Genomic DNA, 24,054 nt, shown 5'->3' with positions numbered 1-24,054 from the left:
TCCTGCATGATTTCCCTTGAGACAGTAGGGTTCCATTCTGACTGTAACTTTTACAGCAGCTGTATTCTGTAACTCCCTCTAGCTCTGTTTAATAAGCACATAAACCTTAAAATGTCCCATAACAATTCTTTAGCATTAGTACACTGCTTGAATCCCTTACACTTTGTCTGAACCATGGCACCTTCGTTCTCTACCCTGAACAAACAAGTTGCAGTTTCTTGGATGCCAGGCAGCCCCTCTGTAAAAAAAAAAGCCCCATGGAGAATACCAGGTGGATTCTTGCCATTCATGCAGAAAGCTTGTCTCTGCTACACAGTTTAAAGTTGTCATCCTATAATTTAAATCACAGCTTTGCATGTATTTTAGTTTATTCCTTTTGTTTTCCTACTTAAGAACTGCTGGCAAAACTTGAAAAAGACGATGGTACAACAAAAAATGGACCTCAAACGGCAAAGGCCACAAATGTAGAAGAGCAATCCAAGCAAAATGCGGAGAAAGAAAATGCTGCTGGGGATACTGGAAAGAGTTACACGAAGGAGCAGATGGAAGGCGTGCAAAGGTATATTTACACTTCTAATGAATCTATTAGAGCGGTGGAGCAGGGGTTCTTTTTGGAGAATGCATGCTTTTTTAGAGATCATTGACCGCTTATCTAATCAGATTTTCCAGTTTACAAGATTGGGACAATAAAAAAGTGTACCTGTGCTCTGGCCCTCTTCTTTGCAACTTATCCTACCTATGCTTTTCTGTTCACCTTCTGGGAACAAAGAGAAATACTTGGTACTTCTCATTATGGGGATGGGGGTGACTTATACTTGCTGGTTGTCCCAGCACTACCACATGAATGAGTCCCTAGCATGGTGTGGACTTAAATAGGTTTTTCTTGCTAGTAGGTGAACATTGAAGTGAATGGTAATATGTACTGACGGGGAGGTGGGAAGTTACTAGCACCTATTGCTTTGGATTGCATGGGCAAAGCACAGATTCAGTTCTAATGAGCGAATAGGGCAAACATGATATAAATTACCATTGCTGAACTTATTGTGAAAAATGCTAGTTACCTGGCTATCATGCAAATCAGAACTGCTTCAGTACTTTTTCTGACATGGGGAACAAATATCCTAATGTAAAGTAACACTTGTTCAGGGTCATTGACTCTTGAAATTATTTTACTCCGAAATAGACATAACTAGCAATTATAGAGGGAGTGTCAGCTGTGCCAAACCTATGTGTTTCCTGGTAAACATAAAATGTGGGTCTTTGTTATTTAGCCAGTAAAGACCTGTTCTATTTAAGATGTTACCCCTTTTCCTGCCATGTTTATTCAGTTTGCTATTACATAAAGCTAGAGACTAGGTTAAGAAATTGACCTGGTGTGTGTTTGATTTGTGTGAGTGAAATAAAGTATTGAAGCCTGAGATAGCGCCAGGTAAATAACCTGTTTATAAATTAGTAGCAATGGTAATGTACATTTTTGCCTTATAACAGTTTCCTTAAATGGCAACGTGTCTTTTCAGAGTTCTTTTGTCACTGGTAATCAGTTTAAAGTACTTCATGCAGGAAAGATTGCTGCCTAAATTGCACTTATTACTTGAATGTCCTAGGGACTGGACAGCCAGATTCTGTGTCTCTTATCTTGATCACTGTGTGTGACCCCCCAACACATGCTCAGACTTAAGGTGTAGATTAGAAAGCAATCTGAGCACCCTCTGGTGTAATTTGCCCACCCAATAATCCACCCAATGCTTACTGTCAAGTTGCTTTTTTATGTAGCTGACAAGTTTTTCCACCCGAAGAAATTACCTGTAAAAGAAAAAAAAAGCAGGAAAATTAAAACTGAGCTTCATATAAAAAGCACAAATTAGTGCAGAACAGTATTTAATACTACATCAGCACTTTATTACCTAAATTAGATGAGGTATCAGCACCTTGCATTCTCTGCACAATAGACTTCAATAAGGGGGAGAGAGAGAGAAGTATCTCAGCATGCCATTCAGTTTTACTGCAGTTTGAAAACCATGCTGATAGGAGAATATAGATGGTTGACGGAGAGATGAGCTTATCAGTGTACTACTTCTTTTTCAGTGTTCAGTTATGAGGTGGGAGGTTAGGATAGGACCTGTAAGTAAAATACCATCAGAGAAAGATATGTCTGCTCCCTCCTGCCAGACAGGACTTTTCTGTGTAATCTCAGGACTGGATAGACAGAAATATCTATTGTTTGCAGGTAACCACTTGGATATATGTATGTCTATTGGGTTTTTAGTTGGTTGCTTTAATGCCAGTCTTTATTAAAATGTAGTAGACTGTGATGTTAAGATATAATCTGAGAGTATGTTAACTTATTTCTTTTCTAATTAATGGCCTGGCCTACTTTTTGATTTGTTATTTTTAAACGCTTAATTGTGTGATTAACAAGTGTTTTTTTCTGTAGTAATGAAATGCAGAAGTCTCTCTGTCCTTTTGGGTATTGTCAAGTGTAATAGTTCTACAAGGGTTGCATAATCAGTTCTGCATTGGTTTCTCTTGCAATCGCCTGCAAGAGTCAATCTGTATACCTGGGAATATATCTCTTACGTCCTTTTTCAGTAGCTTTCCTTAGACGTACATTTAAGGGTTTCAATTAAATGAAACTATAGTGAGCATCTTGTGTACAGAAAACAGAAGCTTGAGACCTTTACAATAGGGAATACAAAAATCCAGTTTCTGCTCGGTGGATGCTCTTCCTAGTCATTACATCACAAGGTAGATTAGGTTGTTCTATAGCAGCCGTCGCCAACCGGTGGTTCGTGAGAAAATTTTGGTGGGCCGCAGCTCTGTCCCCTAGGATGTTTAGCAAGCAGGTCTGAGCTGTGATGAGAGAGTGGGTGGCTTCTGGCATCCTCGCATCACTCTGGGGGAAGTTTCTTCACTTTTGAGTGACACGCGACTCCCTGCGCATGCTCGGTCCAGATTCTGTGGATTTAGTGGTCTGTGAGGTCCGAAGGGTTGGCAACCTCTGCTCTATAGAGTATTCATTTCTACCCAAAAACTTATCTATAGTGCATGTTATGGACAGAGGACCTTTTCTCCATTTATTCATTCGAAGGCTATGTATACTAGTCACATGATTATCGCCCAGGACGAATGGCTGTGCTTGTCCCAGGTGAGAATCTGACGTGTACTGTAGTTGCCCAAGGTTGTTTATAGATCCGTCTGAACAAATCCATGAACTACAATCTACAATGATCGCTATACAAGTTGAGGTATTAGAGCACAGCGGGCTATGAGCATCCAGTGCTCATTTATCTGTCACTGGAAACAATCATGAAAGAGTGTTTCCGGTGTCAAAAATGTTACATGTGTACACAGCCCATGGAATAACTGATCTTTGCAAGCTAGGCTCAATCAAAGCAAGCAAATGGCAAAGGACTAGTCTCCTTTATAACATGTGGTCTACCTGTAGACAATCCCCCCAGTACAGACTGTCCCGGCACTGGTCACTATTTTTAATTTTTGATTTGATAAAAATGCAGAATTAAACAAAAATCTATTAAAAAAAGTCATCCTTAGTTGACTGACATTGATCAAACCTTAATCAGGAATGCCCTGTTGTCAGTCATGGAAGGTGAGGAACATGGCCGATCCATATAGCTGTACACTACATTGAACCATACAAAGCATTACCAGCTGGAACATAAAGGACAGTAACGGTCATAAGCCGCTGCTGTGGTACTCGCCAATCAATGCTTACGGTATAGTATATTATCAGTTATTGCTGGATTTAATAGGAATGCAGAGGTAATCCACTGATCTTTTTCTTATTTTTGTAGGCTTTATTAGATAACTGTATTTTACCTCAATGGTAACATTCAGGGACTTTTTATGAATGTATTTTATGAATATGTATTTTAATATTTTATGAATATAGTCAACGTTCTCCTATCTGTAAATGTTCACTAATTTTGGTAGTGCATTCCAATCTATTAAAGCAGATGGTATAATATTTTTATATTCATTTATTTGTCTTCCTTCATTTCTCATGAAGAAAGTGCACAGTGCAACTTGTCAACCTTATTGTATGCATTGAATATTAGAGCTTCTACTGTATGTGACACTCATTTTACCTGTCTTGTTAAGTTTTTATGACGACTTTATTACACTGCTTAAAAAAGTAAGAGAACCATCAATTAATGTAGTATAACTTCAAGTCAATTAAACTTTAAGGATACCAATTTTGTCCAGTTAGGAGGAAAATGTGATTGTGATCATTTTTATTTTTTAATTTTTATCATCAGTCTGCTAGTAGTCCCTACTGGTACTGTACAGTGACATGAGGTAGTACATGCAGTCTGCTTGGGTTGTACAGGTAGTCCAGATCCTTAGGGATGAGATCCATACATGCTGTTGCAGTGTTCAATCCAGAAACTTGGAATGCTATGCCGCAGTTTCCCGTGTTTTTAACATGTTATGTTTCAAGTACTTATAAACGCAGGAAAACGCCCCATTGAAATCACTGGAACCGTTTACTCGTGTTCACCCACGTTTTTGAAGAGATTTTCAGAGTTAACCCTGCGTTTAAATTTCTTAAACGTTGCAAGCAGTGTTCTAGATAACGCTCATAAAGGAACTTCAAGGAAACGTCCTGGTGTAGATTAGTTCATTGGAGTGCATTGGAATTTTAAAGACTCAGGATAAAAGCTGGGGAAAACATTTGTGTAGACTAAGCCTTATTCAGTTTCTATATGTTCAAGGAATTGATTATCAAATGGATTGAAAATATTGTATGGATTAATGTATTGTAGTTTATAGTAGCAGAATTAAACCGAAAAATAAAAAAATCACATTTGCTTTTAATCCCACAGATTCCTCGATCAGGTCCCGCGTCGTCCCAGTATCCTTCTTCCTCCCGGCACAGAGGCAGCCATCTTCTTTATCCTTCTTTCTCCTTCTCCATATGTTGGACATAACTTGTCTCTGTCCAAATATTTATGGACCTAAAATTTTTCTATTTTTGGTTCTGTACATTACCACAGTTACTATTAAATGAAACAACTCACATGCAGTTGAACTGCCGACTTTGAGCTTTAATTCAGTGGGTTGAACAAATAATTGTGGTACAGAACCAAAATTAGAAAAAAAGTTGTCCCTGTCCAAATATTTATGGACCTAACTGTAGATAGGGAAAAAAGAGTGCAGTGAGATCAGCATTTTTTTTCCCCCAATTAAGTCCTCCGAAATTGGGGCATGCGCAGAAGGAGCCTCCTGGGGTGTGTGACAAAGGTATCCCGAGAGGCTCTGCTCACCTATTCTGTTTTAATAGCCGTGACGCAACAAGCCTTGTCTTTGTTTTGTTTTTTTAAGACGCAAATTTTTTGGAGGAATACAAAAATGTATACAAAAGAAGGGAATGGTGTGAATATAAGGATAGAGATATGATAGTGTTATGAATTGGTGTACCTGATTGGCAGAACTAATGGCAGTCAGTGCATACATAGACAATAAACATTCCACATTTGTGTCCTTGCAGAATAAAGAGCTGTAAAACCTATTACGAGATTCTGGGTGTGAGTAATGATGCTGGAGAGGAAGACCTAAAGAAAGCCTATCGGAAACTTGCACTAAAATTTCACCCGGATAAAAATCATGCGCCTGGAGCCACAGAAGCTTTTAAAAGTAAGCATAGTTTTTTTGCCATTCTGTTTGTACATCACATGTGGCAGCATGCTGTAGTCACATGGCCGCTTTCCTCCAGAGGCCTGCAATGCAGAACTACTGTAAAAGCATCAAATTTTCCCTCACAGCACAATCCTAAAATAACTGGTTTTATGCTGTTGTGGGGGAAAAGGATCTTCAAGGACAAGCAGTGGAATTTATCATGGGATGTGTATATCATATTTTAAAACCTATTTGGTTTGCTGTTTGCTTGGTTTGCTACTAGAAATTCCAATGTCATATCACTTTAGCATCTATGCTTTGTATTAAAATCTTAAAAGCTTCTGCGATGTTTTATGTTTATGTCCCCTATAAAAAAGCTGGCAGCTTTGCATTCATAATATAGTCTACATTTGTTACATACTTAATGTAAATTTTAAATCGAAACTCTGTCTTTTAGGATTTTAGGTTTTCCCACAAATTCAAGACTCAGAAACAGATTCATGCTGACATTGTCATTTGCATAACTAGGATTGTGATTTTGAAATACAGAACATCATTTGGATGTACATTGTGCCTGGAATCTACTGTAGTCAGTTCTTTCACAAGGCAGCTAGTCCACTACTGGTCTGTTCACCACTTGTGTGTTTTGTTTCACCACACCCCTAGGCCAGCTCTGGTTTGTAATTTTGACAGTCCTGCTGTGTTCTTGCACCACACCCCAGCCCCTCTTTGTGGTTAACGGCACACACAGATGGTGCTAAACAGTTTTGAACAGAGCCCCTAAGTTACAAACCTTCAATTATTCTTATTGAATCCCTATGGCCCATTCACACATGCCCTGGTACGGTGCATATGCATGGATTATTATTAATATTAATAAGCAGGATTTATATAGTGCCAACATAATACACATCGCTGTACAATAAATAGGAATTGCAAATGACAGAAAGATACAGACAATGACAATGAGGTGGAGAGGTCCCTGCCCGAAAGAACTTACAATCTATGAGGTGGGGGAGTAACACACTATAGGAGGGGAGATATGTAGTGGTGGGAAGAAGTGAGGGTTTTAGAAGACAGAAGAAGATGGGTAGGCAAGTTTAAAAAAAAAATAGGTTTTAAGTGTCTTTCTAAAAATGACCAGAAAGTAGGAGCAAGCGGAATAGGATAAGAAAGACCTTTCCAGAGAGTTGGGGCAACTCAAAAAAAAATAGTCTAGAAAAGTCTTGAGTGAAGAGAGCAGCTGGGCTATATTTTTCTACCAGATCAGAGGTAAGTAAGACAAGAACGGTGGAGGGATTTGAAGGCAAAGCACACAGGGGCTTGAGTTTGATTCTAAGGTGAAATGGAAGCCAATGAAGGGAACTGCAAAGAGATGCAGCAGAAGAGCAGTGGTGGGAAGGATGGATAAGTCTGTCTGGATGTGCATTACGTTTTGCTGCATATTATTTGGTTTCCCAATGCACCGCACTGGTAGAGAAATCAGACCAGCACTATTTAGCTACTGCCATACCCTTTCACATTTCCCAGTATGGAAGCAGTGTGCTAAAGAAAATGTGTTGAGATTCTATTCGGGAAAAAAAGCACTGCATTGCACCAGTGCATGAGATGCAAGCTGTCGTACATTCCAATTACAGGCATCTTAAAGCAACACTGATATGTGTAGTGGATCTAAATCTAAAACATTTAGGGCATTTCTTTAGTATAACTCGCACTTTCCAGTGTGCATATGTTGGCTTCAAAGCAGAATTGTTCTGTGAAACAAATGTAATGTAGTCATCGTTAAGGACCTTCTGAATGTTCACTAGTACTTTGAGCATCAGCGTCTTGGGCCACATGCTTTGTTAGCATGTTCTTAACTATTGGCAAGTTACCTAAACCCCCCCCAACCAAACCTGTGAATTGGTTTTCAGTTAATAGGGCCATTGTGGTTTAAATCTGTACTTGGATTGCAAACCCACTGCATACAGTGTTTCCAGTACTCTGTTACCCTGCTTCCAATAATTTAAATTCATTTTCCTATAGCGTTCATCCAGTACTCTTCAACAAAGCTATATTGATAAATCGAAGGTTGAATTGTTCCTATGTATGTGAAAAGGATGTGTCTGCAGATATTTCTACTAATGTCTCATTAATTGCTTATGAAGAATGTACTAAATAATCAATGAAACTTCTTGGTTCTCTGTTACAGAAATTGGGAACGCATATGCCGTATTAAGCAATCCGGAGAAGCGTAAGCAATATGATCTGTCTGGTTGTGAAGAGCGTAATCACACCAATCACAGAAATGGTGGTTTTGATTATCATAGAGGATTTGAGGCAGATATAACTCCTGAAGACCTGTTTAACATGTTCTTTGGAGGAGGATTTCCTTCAGGTAAAACTTTAAAATGTTTTAGTTTCAGAATGTGTAAAATACTTTTAAGTGAAAATCATTTGGAACCAAATAGCAGTGATCTTACTTGAATGGTGAAAATATTAAACAGATTGACAGGGCCTAGTGGTTTTCCACCCCAGTCAATCAATCCATTTGCATTTTTAGGTTTTAAAGCCATTATTATTGTTAAGTTACCTTCAAGGCTGGGTAGAGGATCCTCGACAAGCACACAGCACCCACATTTAGCATCTTTTATAGGTTTTCTGTTGGATAAGCTTCCATTGGTTTCTTCTAATCGTAAGGTCTGGGACTTTGGAATTTCATGGATGACCATTTGTACAAAGTGATTAAAAAAAATTATGTCGAATACATGGGTTTAGAATTGTGCTTGTCTTTAAAACAGTGGAGGTATTTTTTCTTAGCTGAGCCAACCTGAGTTTACCCTTACTGCGGGCTTGTGGTAACACTGACTATTAAAGAGCTATCATTGCGTTAATTTTATTCTGCAGAAAGCTTTTTAAGTTACATAGAATGGCTTTTACTTCAGTTGTATATAGGTGACACACATGACAGACAAGCCCTAGTTTATAGCCTGCTTCTAGAGATACACATTCACAACTTTTTTTTCTCTCTTTTATCAGCAAATGTTCGTACCTATTCTAATGGACGCACAACATATAGCCATCACCAACACCACCATCATAGTGGGCATGACAGGGAAGATGAAAGAGGAGATGTAAGTATGACAAACAGCATATCAAAGTGGCAGATAATTTCTTGATGATGTATGTCAACACGGCATATTATGTTACATGAATTGCCTTTCTCTTCTTCAATTTTCACCTGTTGATCCTACCATTAATAGACTTTTAATTCTGCCAAAAAATCCCATGAGAGAAAGATGTTTGAGGGAATGTCTGATTCCCAGTTTTATAAATCGAGCCCACTGTGTTTTGTCTTGTTTTTTTTTTTTTTTTTTTTTTTTTTTCCTTTGATAATTGTGATTTTTCTCTTTTTCTTCCACAGGGTGGCTTTTCCATGGTTATCCAACTAATGCCTATAATTGTATTGATATTGGTGTCCTTGCTTAGCCAGTTAATGGTCTCCAACCCTCCCTACAGTTTATATCCCAGATCGTAAGTGGACAGCTTCACTATTTAAATACACACCGATATATGTTTATGCCTAATGAATTTTTTCAAATGTGGGGCATACATAATTTCTTTCCTTCTGCAGTAATTATCTTAGGTAAATGTTTTAACTTCTCAGTTTAATAACTATTGTGGTAAATTGTCAAATTGACTTTACCATAATATTCTGCTGGTAAATGTATCATGTATACAGTTGCCATATATGCTACGCTATATGCTTTATATATGCCATATATAAAGGGTATCTGATAAGGATAGGATGACTCTCACACATTACAAAAAGGTTGTTTCATTGGTTAGGGGGAGCGTGTGTGTGTAGTAAAGGGAGTTATTAGAGTTGGGCTTTATATTGGATGTATGATTAATGACTGCCAAGCCATGACCCCAAAAATTCCCTTTCATATTTAAAAAGTATTTACTAAGCTATGGCTATTGTGTGTGATTACTGAAAATCAGGTCATTCTGGCTTACAAATGAAGTAATTTCATAAATCTAATTGCTAGTGTTTTTTTTTTTGTTTTTTTTTTTTGTTACAATGTTAACCATCATACTGATGCAAATGACCTAAAATAAGACATTTTTAATACAGTAATGCAATTTTATTTATCAGTTTACAGCAATGTTGTTTGAGACTGTCACTTTGTTTTCAGTGGTCAAACCATCAAGCGCCTAACAGAAAATCTTCAAGTACCGTACTACGTAAGCAAGGATTTCCTTTCTGAATATAGTGGCATGTCACTGCAAAAATTGGAAAAGAATATTGAAGAGGATTATGTGGCTAATGTAAGAAATAACTGCTGGCGAGAGAAACAACAAAGTAAGTATTTCTAGAATGAAAATTACCAGTCACCCACATTGCATTGGCTGCTTTGAGAAACGATGTCCTTCAAGTGCTGTGTTGCATGCATGTAGACAGGAAGAGTCTGCAAGAGATCATTTCTAGTTTTTAAAAAAAGTAGATGCCTAAAGTAGTAATCTAATAGTCCATTGGCTGTGGGTTACCAATGAATCAAGTAACTAAAATTGCATTTATTTATTTATTTTTTTGTTATTCAGTTGCAATTTTCTATATAAATAACTGGGCAAATAACTAGAATACCCCCTCCTTCATAGCATATGGTTATCCTCCCACCTCGTTTGTGAGTATTTATTAGGATTGTGTTGGACTTAGACCTCCACACCCCCTTTTGCTTTCCTGCATAACCTTTTAGGAGAAGGCACCTAGGAATGCTCTAGAGCAGCCTTTCTCTACCTTTTCAACATGGGGAAACCTTTGAAATAACTTTCAGGTCTTCAGGGAACCCCTATCCTCAGCTCACAGTATATTAGCATGATGGTAAGAATTGCCGGTTATTGGTAAGGATGTCACCCTTACAGATAGCCAAAAAGATCATTGGTGTCAGTGGTAACTGACCTAAAACCTGCAAATTGTTCAAGGAACCTTAGTTGAGAAACAAGGCCATAGAGTGTCACTTTATTAACGGCTCGTCTGCTGGAGTTGTTGATAGCATTAGTCTTAGACCTTTTTGTTGTCTACAACAGGGAGCATTTACAAGTAAATAATACCCACAGATGGCCTTTAAATTTATGTTTTTTCTAAATCTTGCCTAAGAGGAATCGCACCTAATCAAGATTTTTATCACTTACAGAGGCTGATCTAATACATGCAGCAAAAGTATACCGAGATGCTAGACTGAGAGTCAAAGCAGAAACAATAACTATGGAATACTGCAAAGAACTTCAGCGATTGACTTCAATTTATCGAGGAGGATGATGAACCACAATGTTTGGATACATATGAATATACTTTCTTCCTTGTAATATAAGAACTACTTTATTGTGAATGGCGGCGCAGGAAGTGAAATATGACCCGACTGTCAAGCTCATTGTATGTTCCTGATACAACTTGAAGGTCATGGAGTCATTTTTATGGTTTTATGTTTCTTGGTTTAAGTTCCTAAGACATGTAACTAATTATGACAGTGTGTAAAATTTAGATACAACACAATGGCCACATTTTTCCAGGTTCTTGTGTATGATGTAAATATTTCACAGAGATGTCTTGTATATAAGAGTTAATGCATTTATATGTAATTTTGTTTTTTGTCCCCGTGATTAAAAGAATCCATTTAATGTGAATCGAACACCAAAAAAGTATTGGTTTTTAATTGAGAATTTTATCTTGGGTGGAAAATTTTACCTTGGCCTTTCACACTAAAAATTTCCTTTAAGGTCCTTGTACTATTGTTAAGGTGAACCTGCAAGCCATTTTAAAAGAACTAAACATTCTGGTGGCCCCGCACTTGTATGTTGTTGGGTTTCTGTGCCCCTTCTGTGTACCTAACTCATTTTTACTTTGTTCCAAATACCTGGTTTTCAATATTTCTGTGATAGCCACCACCCATCTCCCTTCACTCTGTCAAATTAGAGTGCCAATAATTACCACTAACATTCTGTTATTGGACAGTAGGAGATCAGTTGGTCAGGTCTTGTTTATAAAATTTGGTACCAACATTGGAGAGATTTCTAAAAGCTGTTGCTGAAAATATTTGTCAGGAACCTTATAGTGCCTGCTTTTGCACAGGGCTTGAAGTGTTTAGAATTAATACAGGATTTATATAGCGCCAACATATTACGCAGCGCTGTTCATTAAATAGTGGTAGCAAATGACAGACAGTTACAGACATAAACACAAGAGGAGAAGCGGACCCTGCCCCTAGCAGCTTACAATCTAGATCCTGTTGATACTTCTCTCATTCTCTCCATAACACAAATAGTCAAGCCGTTTGCATAGTAGAGTACCATACATAGGTCTCTGAGCATTTAAAGGTCCTTGAAAACCAACCATTATCAAATGAAAGAGTTACAACTTATCAACTATGTACTGCACATAAAAGTACACACAGCTTAAAGACATTTCACATTTGGATACATTTTTGTGTAGGTGCCTTTCTTTGCTAGACTTGTGTCATTGGCAGCAGAGTTCATTACTGTTATATCTGACCTGCATTTTTTCTCTAATGCATTGGCAACTTATTCAAAATAATAAACTGCCCTAATGGAACATGTCTTAAAACAAAGCACCACAGCTGTCAGATGTGAATGGGTCCTCATATAAGTGCCCCAGACTATACCACTTCAGTTGTAAAGCTGAATTCCACAAAAAATGCTAAACATACAGTTGGCATAACTTCCTTTTTTGGAATGATAAAAAACTGGAATACATTTTTTCCATGAATATTGTTCAACTTTAATATCCCCTTAACCTTTAACATATTCACAAATTATATAAATTAAATTACATACTCATAAATGTTATTAAAGTCATTCATGTGGGTAATGTGTAAAACAGAGATTAGAATGAGGGTTTGGTTTATTTTCTGTGTCTGGTTTGCTTTAAATGACTCTTACTATGAACTTGTCTTGATCAAAGGTGGTCAACTAAGGTTCTGTAGGCCTGGGAACAAAATGTAATTTTGGTAATTCAGAGGCTGTCATAAAGATTAGTGAGTTTGGGCTTGGGACCTTTTTTTTGCTGTAGTATTATTTAAAAGATTTGCTTAATTATTTTGTCCGAAGGGATCTTTTTGTTGCTCATTTCACATAAAGGCTAGTAGACGCTGAATGTGACGCCACCTATAACAAAATAATTTGTCCATTAGATTTTGACAAACTAGCCCCTGTCCGTTTATGTAGATACAACATTCATAGGGAAGTGTATGCACAGCCAAAATCGGTTTTCCTAGTTTTGAAAGGAGTAGGGAAAGGTGAAAACTGACATTTTATGGTATCAGTCTTTGGTTTGGGAGATTTCCGTGTACTTCCTGTCCCAGAGATGTAGGTAAAAGGAAAATGCCACAAAAGGAGGGGAATGTACCTTCTTAGACAGTCATATCGTGTGTTTCACATTTCTGCTTGATCCCTGCTCTAGTGGCAATGTCTCTGTGACAAGCAGCAGGTCAAATGAAGAGGGTGGCTTTTCCCATTGGGGATACACACAATAATACAAGATACCAAAATTTGAATCCTTCCACACACAATCTAAAATAAAGAACAATGTTTTGGCTATACATACACTTTATATTGGAACGATAAAAATTGGAAGTGTGTACGCACCTTTACTCCTTTCAGAGCTGGTGAAGCTGAAAAGAAATGTTGTAGGAGAGCACAAAGTAATAACCTCAATTTGCTGCAGATCCTTAAGCTGCATACACATGTTCAATAATTGTCATTGCAAAGGATCTTTCCTGATCAGTTACAATGACAAGAGACTGAAAGATGCATGAATGAGTGCTGTACTGTACATACAGCGCCATTCTGCTCTAGACAGGAGAGGGGGGAGAACGACGGAGCAGCACCCCACTGTGCTCTGCTCCTTTAACTTGTATATTACGATCATTCGTTGTTTGTGGATCCACCAGGACAGATCCATGAATGACGTTGGACGAGCTCTTGTAAAGTTAATTTTAATCTATGGCAGCTCTTGTACACACCTATGTGCATTCCAAAGCCTCACAAATGATTTAATGTCTAAGAGAAGTATAGGATGGCCTAAAATCAACATTTAGCTCCTAATTTATTATTTATTTGTGAATTTAATTTCTGTATCCTACATAACATAAATAAAAACATTTTCAATGAAAATTCATCTCATCTTCATATTTGCCTTTCTCATTTCCAGTGCTTATAGAATAGTAATGCATAAATAATACCCATTTTTTATGTTATGCAGGCAGCTAATCAATTGTGAGCCTACAAGTAAAAGTAAGAGTAATAAGGTATAGATATTAATAATTAAAATAAACAGGGTTTATATAGCGCCAACATATTACCCAGTGCTGTACATTAAATTTGGATTTGCTGAAGATTACTGCACATTGTACACAGCTATTTACTTTTCTCAATAAGAGCTATGATGATTTTTGTCACCAGAAAAAGGGTCAGATAATCATCGCCAAGATGAGCAGGATCTCTTCATCTCGGGAGACTATTTTCTGATGTGTACAGCTGTCCCCTGATGTCAAGGTGGATTGATGAACTACCGAGCAGGAACAGCCACTGTTCACCCCCTATGGAGGAGAGCACGGCAGGATGCTGTTCGTTCGTCCTCCGCTGTCCATAGTACAGAAACCGTGCGTGTACATAGCTCATCCATTCATCTGTCACTGGAAACAATTACAGAGGATCATTTCCAGCCATCATCTTCTGACATCCATCAAACATCTGAGGCCGAAAAGTAGAATGCTCACAAATCGGCGACTTACACTATCCATTGTGATTTAATTAGCTTGAATGTTTCTGGATTTTGTGTACAGACCCTGATTCTTGAACCAGACCTCTACATACCCCAAGCAATAGTAACTAATGTCTGTAGTATACATGATTCTCTATGAAACAGTCTGAAAGCCATAGTGATCTGTTCACTGATTCCACCAGATAAAAAGTGTATTGTTTCCACGTGCAAGGCATGTGGCCATGTGAATGCTGTAAAGCACTCCACGGTTTTCAGTCTTCTGGGAATGCTGTATGCCAGCAATTGCTTATCAGAGGTTAAAAAAGCAACCATGACAGTTTTTCTACTCTGTAGTATTTATGCATCATTAAAAAAGCAGTAAATGCTAAGATTGATAAACTACAGAAATTCAGAAAAGCACTGACAATCAAAAAAAGGTTTTAGCTAGATGACAAACCTGTGAAATGGCAACCCTTAAACAATAGTGGACACTTTCAAATGACCCATATCCCAATACCAAGATTTTTTAAAAAATGGTATAGTGGGGAGATGATCCTCTTTATATGCCACTTTGGGTGGTAAGCCAAGGGTAAGCATTTGTCCTGTCTAGGGGTGATGCTGGGGAAGAAAAATGTATCTTTATCTCTATTGAGGCACTCTTCTGCTTTCTAATACTCCTGACTTTAGGCAGGCTCAGACTTTCCCTGAAGGGGGGGACTTCATCAGTCAGATCAGATTGGATCAGTTGGGAAACATTTTGTGCATGCTTTTGCATTGAGGCATGGTTCCTGGACATAATATTGTATTTTTGGCAGTGTAGTTGTTTCTCCTTGTTTGGAGGAAGAATTGCACCACAAACACAAACACAATGGCATATTGATTTGTGGGACGATTTAACGCTCCTGGGCATGTAGCAGCACCTGGGAATGGCAGACCCCATTGGTTCACATCACATGAGTACAGGTTCAGATCACATACCTTAAAGAAGCCATTGGTTGCTTTAACTGGTGTCATATGCAAATTAAATCTCACTCCTTTGATCTGCAGATGAATGGAACAGACTAGAGTAACAATAATACTTTGTTTTTCTGAATTCCAGTCTGAACACTGATCACAAGGGATATTTTAAACAGCAGAGGTGGTCGTTGTAATTACATAGCAAGTCCTGGCTGTACAAGCTGGGATCAGGAAAGGGAAAAGGCCTGCTACTTATGCACTGAGTGCTTTGGTAGTTTATTTTTGGACATACTTTTCACAATGAAGGCATCAGAGTGACCAAAGAGGTAGCAATCAGAGTAAAATCACATATAACAATGGATGTAATTCTCAGGATCTTGTCTTCTGTATGTATGAAGTATGCACTGTACCACTCCTCTTGTCATGTAACCTGTATACACAGTGAGAATGAACAATGTCAGGGTTATAAAGAAGTAGTATTCAGGGTGCAGAGCAATTGAGCACACAGAACTTCATGGCACAAGAAAAATCCCAATTATGTGATTTAGGACAATTACATGGGTTTGAGAGATGCATTCATTAGTCTATTTATTTATCTTAAATAGTGTCATTGAGCAGTTATCAAGCACGAATAAAGAATAAAGTCTCTCTAAAAAAGAAATTAAACGAACTACGAAAAGTTTTTTTTCTTTTTGCCAGTGCCTTTGCCCATAACAAACATGGCTGCTCATGGACAAATGATGTTGAGTGACCTGAATTCCGGGTCTTGTGACTGCTGTTTCCTGTCAGCTGACACTATCTGTTTAGGAAGCTGTGTTCTGTGTAGTTGTGATAGGTCAGTAATAAGTGTTCGGGTCTCAGATCTGACTTCTGGTGAGTGAATGCCTCCCGTCATATTCTATTCATTTCATTATAAGACTCTGCTTCTGGGTGGGGCGCTGCACTCATTTTCTTATTAATCAAACTTCTTAGCAGCCCAATGCGGGTGACTGCAGAATCAAAAATACACATTGTCTGCCTTTGCATGCTGGGACTTGTTGTTCCATGACAGCTGTGGATCCTATGGAATTATGGGTATATTAGGCATCTGTATATGAGAAGAGTACAGATTTGTATATATTAGGTCAGTGGCATGAAGCTGCATGATTTCATTTTATGGGCAATTCCCATGTGCCTGCAGCCACAGTATAACAAACAATATAGAAAATGCTTACCAACCCCACCCATTCACTTGGACAGAAGAGGTTGGGACTAGCATTGCACCCATGGCAGAACGCTGTGGCTCACTGTGGGTCTGAAATGGCCCTAAATGTATTAAATGGGCAGCAGGATGGCTCAGTGGTTAGCACTCTGGCCTTTTGCAGCGCTGGGTCCTAGGTTGTAATCTCGGCCAGGAGACTATCTGCATGGAGGTTGCAGTTTCTCCCCGTGTCTGCGTGGGTTTCCTCCGGGTACTTCGCTTTTCTCCCACATCTCAAAAATATGCAGTTAGGTTAATTGGCTCCCCCAAAAGTTGACCTGAGACTGTAATAATGGCAATGGTAGGGACATTAGACTGTGAGCTCCTTAGAGGGACAGCTAGTGGCATGACTATGGTGTTTGTACAGCACTCTGTAATATGTCAGCACTATATAAATACTGGATAATAATAATAACAAATGTTCATTTTTTAAGAAGGCAGTATTCTCCCCAGCTCCTTTTACCCAGGCCCGCCACCCAGCAATTTTCAGTAACCACCTGGCTGTTTTTGGGTGATTACTGAAGAGTTGGATCACAATACAGGGGCTGCCACCTGGCTCCAATTTCTTACCAACCAGCTTAAAAAAATTCTGTTTTGAATACTGGAAGGGTGAACACAGTTGACCTATATTTACTCCTTAAAGGGGAACTAAACCCTTACCATAATCTTACCTAATCTTTTGAAATCCACTGACCTGTCCCTTTTACATCATGGGTGCTGCTACTTTTACCTGGTCCTCCTATGAGTTGCAGATAGAATGTTACCTGTCCTTTGTGCAATATAAATCCTGCCTTTATTTCACATTTTTATTACAAAACCTTAGTTCTGCTTTATTTAATTGTCCAATCCATATCTAGTGTATGGACCAACGTTTGTATCCAAGAGTAAAATGGTGGAGGGATGCATGTAAACCATTCACTTCCTTATACAGGCCACCATTAGAAAGTCCTCGGGCATAACAAGATGCCAAATTCCCTTCTTATCCCCATAAAAAGGGCTAAGGTAAGGGTATGAAGTAGATTATTACAAATCTAGAACTAAATATTTTTGTATTCGATAAGGCAAGAATGGGTTAAACTATTGTCTGGGGGGGAAGGGGGGGTGCAAGGTGATTTTTTTTTCTGCATCTGTGTCTTATTAGGAGGATTTCCCTTCACTTTCTGTAAGTTACACTTTAAAATGTAACTTCTGGGTTAAGAAAAAAAGCATCATAAGCATTGCATATACCAGTGCTCAACTCAGCGGAGTGTGTGCTAAAAAGTGCTGGGTGGTGTGCTCGGCTAAAAGGGGCTGGGGGAAACACTGCTATACACTTTTTGTTTTTGGTTTGAGGCTTTTTTGTTTAATATTGGCTTGAAAAATGAACAAAAAATAAATGTTTATTTACAATCAATAAAAAAAATAAAGGCAAGGAGGAATAGAACTTTTATAGGGCTAGTGAGCAGCACAGTGGCTCAGAGGTTCACAGGTTCTAATTTCGACCAGGACACTATCTGCTTGGAGTTTGCAGGTTGTACCCATGTTTGCATAGGTTTCCTCCCAAATCCCAAAAATATGCAGTTAGATTTAAGCTACCACCCAAAATTGACCTTAGATTATTTTAAAAAGAAATATGACTGAGGTAGGGACATTAGATTGTGAGCTCCTTTGAGGGTCAGCTAATGACATGACTATGGACTTTGTGAAGCGCTGTATAATATGTCGGGGCTATATTATTACTGTGTAATATTAGGGCTAAGAGTTAATAAGGGGCTGAATGCCATTAAAAAGACTCACAACATTACACTTATAATGCAAAGTAATAAAAATAAAAGCTCCCAGTAAGCTTTATTTATAAATGAACGCCAAGCAGGACCAAACTGAAACTGATAGCTTAGTATTGTATACTACAGAAGAGTGATTCTACCCCTATGTATTTAGTGGAGCTCTGACAGCCCTTATTTCCTGACCTGGAGCAGATGGCTGGCTTATGGCACTGGATGCACAAATTTTATGTTTGATCTTTGCTGATTACACAGAGGTAAGATCTCTTCTTGTGTAATCTGCAGGACTGACCTGTGGGCTTATTTCAGTACAGGGTTCTGCTTTGCAGACCTTAAAGGAAGATCTGTGCTCTGCCTTTTTGGCAACCTTTTCCTTATCAAATCATCATCAGCAGAAAAAAACTTTTTATTGGAGATTTCTGTGTTCTCTGTGTGTTATGAGTTCTATTTATTTTTGTCACAGGCAGAGGTGACCGTGATCTGCAATAAACAATGGCTGAGGTAAGTGCTCTCTGTGTTGTTCAGCTGTAGATTCAAGGAAAATCCGGCCTGCACCATCTTAGTTTTAAACAAAGCACAGCCCTCTCTACCAACTGTGCATGTTGTGAGTTTGTTAAGCAGCAAAGCAACATTATTATTATTAATAAACAGGATTTATATAGAGCCAACATATTACACAGCACTGTAAAATAAATAAGGGTTGCAAATGACAGACAGACAAGTGACACAGGAGGATGTATCACAATGCTTCGAGTATCTGTATTGCCCTCACACATGACCACCTCCTCTGTCCTCCCAACATTTAGGAAGGAAGTGGTTGTAGTATACTTGTTTGGAAGGTTTAGTTTACAGAGATAGTATTCTTTATAGCAGGTTATGGCTGATGTGTCACTCAATGACTTGGATCAGTCTACTCACCCTTAAAGTAATGGAGGTAATGGAGGTAAAGTAATAGTTAGTTTAATGACTATGGACCTTGTAAAGTACTGCATAAAATAATAGTACTATATTATTACAATACAAAAGATCTATCTAATATGTTCTGTTTATGTTGTCATTGTGCCATGCTACTTCTAAATTCTAATTGCTCTTTTCCTTTAACTTTGTGGTGTTGGTTACACAAGTATAAAGGCAGGTGTGTGTGTGGTTAACACGTTCTCTTCCCAGATAATACAAATTCTTCTTTACATTGTACTGTTGAAAGTACTGAAACAATGTTCACTTACATTTGTGCAGGTAGCAGTTTGGCTGAGGAGGGAAGGTTAGGCTCATCCATTGCAACATTAAAATTTATTTACAGCAGTTAGTGGTACAGTAGCTCTTTTGTGTGAAAAAACTGAACAGGCTCAATTACCACCCCCTCTTTTCCCATCATTTAAAAAAAAATTCAGCTTGTGGCCAGTATTGTTCTCTTGCTTGAAAACAATAGATTCTCTAGGTGGCTGGGATGTTATTGCTGCCAGCGTACATAGTGGGTTATGGGCACCTGGAGGGCCAGTGATGTCACCATTGGTAAAGGATAATTTAAGATAAATGTTTACTCCGATTTGTATCCATAAGATGGACTGTAGACTGACCCTATATATTGGCTTGCATATAGTATCAAAATATATATTAAACCGTAACCCTTGTATCATGATACATATTTTATCACCAGTTTCTTACAACACCTTATAAATTTAATGCTAAGATTTGCAGTAAGCATTTTTATCAGTTTATTGTGATATTTAATTTTAATATTATAATATTCAATATATTTATGTTGTTTTACAGTGTGGAAGGACTTCATGCCATTCTGGTTTCAGACAGGGACGGTGTTCCTGTTATTAAAGGTGAGTGGGGAAGTGTAGGAGAACAGATCTCCAGTGTATGACATTCATGAATACATTACAAGAACATTAGAAGGCCCAGTGAGAATTAAAGCTACTTTCACATCTCACCACGCTAAGATTCAGGGACGTAAATGTTAACTAAGCACTGTAGTGAGAAAGATAAGTTCATAATGTTATAGCTGAATCTCTATTAGGATGTTGTAGTGTAACCAATGTAGTCTATAAAATGTCTCATCTAGTATTCCACAACACATTATGAAATGGCTAATATACAGACTGAAAAAGGAAATTAATACTTTCTAATCATTTCAAAATAGTTGCCAATGAAAATGCTCCTGAGTATGCTTTGCGACCCAGTTTCCTATCTACATTTGCACTGGCTACTGACCAGGGAAGTAAGCTGGGACTCTCAAAAAACAAGAGTATCATCTGCTATTATAACTCCTATCAGGTATGTGATGTTGTAGTAATTGCTTCTTGTGTAAAGTTAAATATTATTAGTGAAGAATAGTCTTTGCAGTAGATATTAAAAAAAAGTGCAGAATAAAGCAACAACACACCTCTGGTTATAAGAACCAATAAATATTAGGCACCATTTTGGACACAATACAACCAAACATACCTACAGGAGTGGGAAATAAAATCCTATAAACTAGATGTAGAATATGACTTTTTCATTTGCCAAAATGACTTATGCAAAGGACATCTCTCTGACCCCTTGATAATTTCCATGTGTTCCCTACTTCTCCACAGCTGGCAGTGAGAAAGACTAAAAGGGAGACATGCCATGACTAGTGATGAGTACGTTCATTCTTAGTGATTGGCTGTTTAAGCCTGGGCGCTGTCACTTGTTTTCCCATACCCACCCAATTATGCTTTCTAGCTATAGAGGAACAAATTTAAGGCAAATATAAGGGGGTCAATGGAAATGCCTTATTAGACAATGGCACATTGCCCTGCATTGTCAGGATCACAGTATCTTTTAAACACAATCAGTCCATTTTTATTCAAATGGTATGTCCAAGTGCACTTAGTATGTTAGTATGCACTTAGTAGCAACTTTTTTTTTACTTTCTATCAAAAGCTAAAATCTTAGTTATTGGGATTTTCAGTTTTTTTTGGAAATGATTCTTAATTATATATTTGTTTGCATTCATTTCCGGATTAAGGTAAAGTTAGCACCTGGTAACTTCAGGCAATATCACTACCTTACATACTATCTATATGTTGGAATAAATTGATGTAGTGCCATTTTTTACCTGCTGGTGTCACTAGAGACAATATCTAAAAAGGAGCTTCCTTGTTCTGCTATAACTGGTAAGAAAGTCACTTCTACGTTACTGTAGGAAGAGGTTCACTTTTGTGTTACATATTGATGTCTTAGTAATGATTTATTCTGGTAAAGGCTTATGTTGAAAAAGAAAGACCATGCAGGGAAAATGCTATTACGTCTAGATATGTTCATTAAAATTGTAAGGCATAGTTTTAGGAAGCAGAATATTTCTGTATTTCAAGACACAGAAACCCTCAAATTGTTAGGTACTGATCCTCTCCACGGTGTGCTGTACAGACAGGGCTGTTAATTTTTTAGAGCTGGAGGCGTCCTGCTGCGTCCACCCCATAGGAAACAGTATTAGTCATTAGATGATGTTCATTTGGTGACCTGGTAGGATAGATCACTGAGCAACATTTGGAGACAACTGTACAAATACTAGATTTTTTTTTCTCAAGGTCATTATGAATGTTTGTTTTTGGTGGTGAAAAAGTACGCTCAGTACTCATGACTTTTCATTGTCCTAACTCCTATGTCTGTGTTACAGGTAGTGCAATTTAACAGACTGCCTCTGGTTGTCAGCTTTATAGCCAGCAGCAATGCCAACACAGGTATGATTTGATATACAACTCACTTTTTTTCAGACCTGTTTAGTATTATCTGCTATGTAAATGTAATAAGTGGCCTGTACTGTTGTTTTTATATGCAGCCCTATTTTATGCATGCATACCTTAGCGGGGTTGGTACACACTTTCCAATTCAACATGAAATGAACCCAGCTAGCGTGTTGTTGCATAGTACAGTACACAACAAACCCAGTTGGATTGGGTTTGTATCTGTACTTTTAATTATGACTAAATTATTTGTCAGAATGTGTGTGATGTAGTGAACAACATGGGTAACCAAAGCATAAGCAGGTTGCACTATGTCCTGCTAACCAAAAATCTAATTGTTTTTTTCCTTTCTAAGGTCTAATACTCAGCTTAGAGAAGGAGCTTGGTCCTTTGTTTGAAGAACTGAGGCAAGTGGTAGAAAACTCCTGATTGGGCTGATCATGGCATTCTGAGTTCATGGACTTTTCACTTGATGATAAGTTACTGTTTCCAAAGCAGTCTGCTATTAAACATCCTAAAGGATCTGTATGCCTTCACAGCTCAGGTTGGATCTCTGCTTCGCTGTAGACTTTATTCTTTACTTGTTATCCAGAACCACCCCAATAAGCGTAATGCAGTGGAGGAAACTGTCCTATTTTGGGGGAATATTTTGTATTCAATCATATTATTCAGTGTCTAGCAAGAACCCTGGAAATAAATTGAAAATATATACTGCTTGTTTTAATACTAACCCTTAGACAAATAGTAAATGACTGATTTTGTCAAGTCTAAAAGCAAACTAAATTCAGTCATATTTGATTCCTTTTTCATATGCACTATTTTCACGTGAAATAAAAACCTACATATATAGGATGTTGAATTATATTATATTGATTTTGTTCCTCATTTCTTAAATATAGTATGTGTGTTCGGAGCTTATACAGAGTAAAGTGACTCTCTTGTGGTTCTCTTGGAGGAAGGGGGGGTCCACTCACTTTTACTGACCCTTCCTAGCATGCAAACTTGAGCAACCAATCAAACATTGCTGAGTGTTTAGACTGCCAGCTATTACAGAGGAACAGAGAAGCAGGCAGTTCAATTTTTGTATCAGTGAGTTGTTTTTAAGAGTACCAGTCGCTTGATCTGAATGGGCAAAGTCACTAGGTATCCTTAAAGTATGTTTAAACCTCTGAATTTTGGTGCTCCTGTAATTCCATGAAAAAAATACTGCATTCCATGAAAACTCATTTCCACTCACATATTAGCTGTTTAAAGCACACAACTGTCCTAAATTAACAAAATCTTGTTTAATAAATGCATGGGGCAGCTTTGTTTGAACTTCTATCCTTACCTTGACTCTACTTTTGGAAGCAAGGGGTGGTAAAGGAACATCGTGTGTAGCTGAGAAGCCCTGCCTAATATATTTTGATTTGTTACCAGTAAAAGACTATCACCTTTCTGCTCAGTCTGATCTTTAAAGTGAAGACCTTCAGACTACGCAGCTTGTGACAAATTATACTTAATGCTAAGGATCAACTTACTGTTCAGCCTTCCAGTAACTTTGATCATTGTAAGGCTAAAAGAACTTTTGGTTACCCAACATCGGTCTCATGACATTAGTGAGGGGCTGCTTGACCAATAAAATATAAAGTTCCTGCACAGATGTTGGCAGACACGCAAATACAGAAGCTGATCTAGCAGAGACTAAGTACTAGTGATTCCTTCCCTGAGAAATCATTAATAGAGTTTAGTAATTCTTCAACAATTTCGATGTCTAAGACTTTTTTTTTTTTTTTTTTTTTTTTTTTTTAGTTTCTCACACTTGCTAAAATGCACATTTTGTACAAGAAATTGCACCTAAACACCCACAATGTTATTTTCTAAAAGCAAAAAACCTGCTGGAGCAAATTGAACCAGGTTTTTTTTTTCCTATAGTACCGACTCTTTTTCTTGCATTTACTAGGAGTGATAACACAGTGATAGCCAGTGTTTTTTTTT

The 24,054-nt window shown here is 37.9% G+C and overlaps 2 protein-coding genes across 2 annotated transcripts in view; both read left to right on the top strand.

Annotated features, from left to right (window-relative positions):
• Positions 1–11,304, top strand: part of DNAJB14 (DnaJ heat shock protein family (Hsp40) member B14) — a 16,513-nt gene extending 5,209 nt beyond the window's left edge. Inside the window, exons 2-8 of the mRNA XM_072405622.1 lie at positions 394–559; positions 5,510–5,655; positions 7,829–8,014; positions 8,656–8,750; positions 9,041–9,150; positions 9,816–9,982; positions 10,815–11,304. Of these exons, the coding sequence (XP_072261723.1) occupies positions 394–559; positions 5,510–5,655; positions 7,829–8,014; positions 8,656–8,750; positions 9,041–9,150; positions 9,816–9,982; positions 10,815–10,939 (995 nt within the window). The 3' untranslated portion in view covers positions 10,940–11,304. The remainder of the gene's footprint in view (positions 1–393; positions 560–5,509; positions 5,656–7,828; positions 8,015–8,655; positions 8,751–9,040; positions 9,151–9,815; positions 9,983–10,814) is intronic.
• Positions 11,305–20,057: 8,753 nt separating this feature from the next.
• Positions 20,058–22,941, top strand: LAMTOR3 (late endosomal/lysosomal adaptor, MAPK and MTOR activator 3). Its single transcript, XM_072405621.1, has 4 exons — positions 20,058–20,190; positions 20,508–20,641; positions 22,011–22,074; positions 22,433–22,941. Exons 1-4 carry the CDS (start codon positions 20,118–20,120, stop codon positions 22,504–22,506), a joined length of 345 nt encoding a protein of 114 aa, XP_072261722.1. The 5' UTR covers positions 20,058–20,117; the 3' UTR covers positions 22,507–22,941.
• Positions 22,942–24,054: the final 1,113 nt, after the last annotated feature.

This window comes from Pyxicephalus adspersus, chromosome 3 (assembly GCF_032062135.1).
Source record: "Pyxicephalus adspersus chromosome 3, UCB_Pads_2.0, whole genome shotgun sequence".
Lineage (NCBI taxonomy): Eukaryota > Metazoa > Chordata > Amphibia > Anura > Pyxicephalidae > Pyxicephalus > Pyxicephalus adspersus.
The sequence above is the reverse complement of the archived record's forward strand: the minus strand, read 5'-3'. Positions and strand labels throughout refer to the sequence as shown.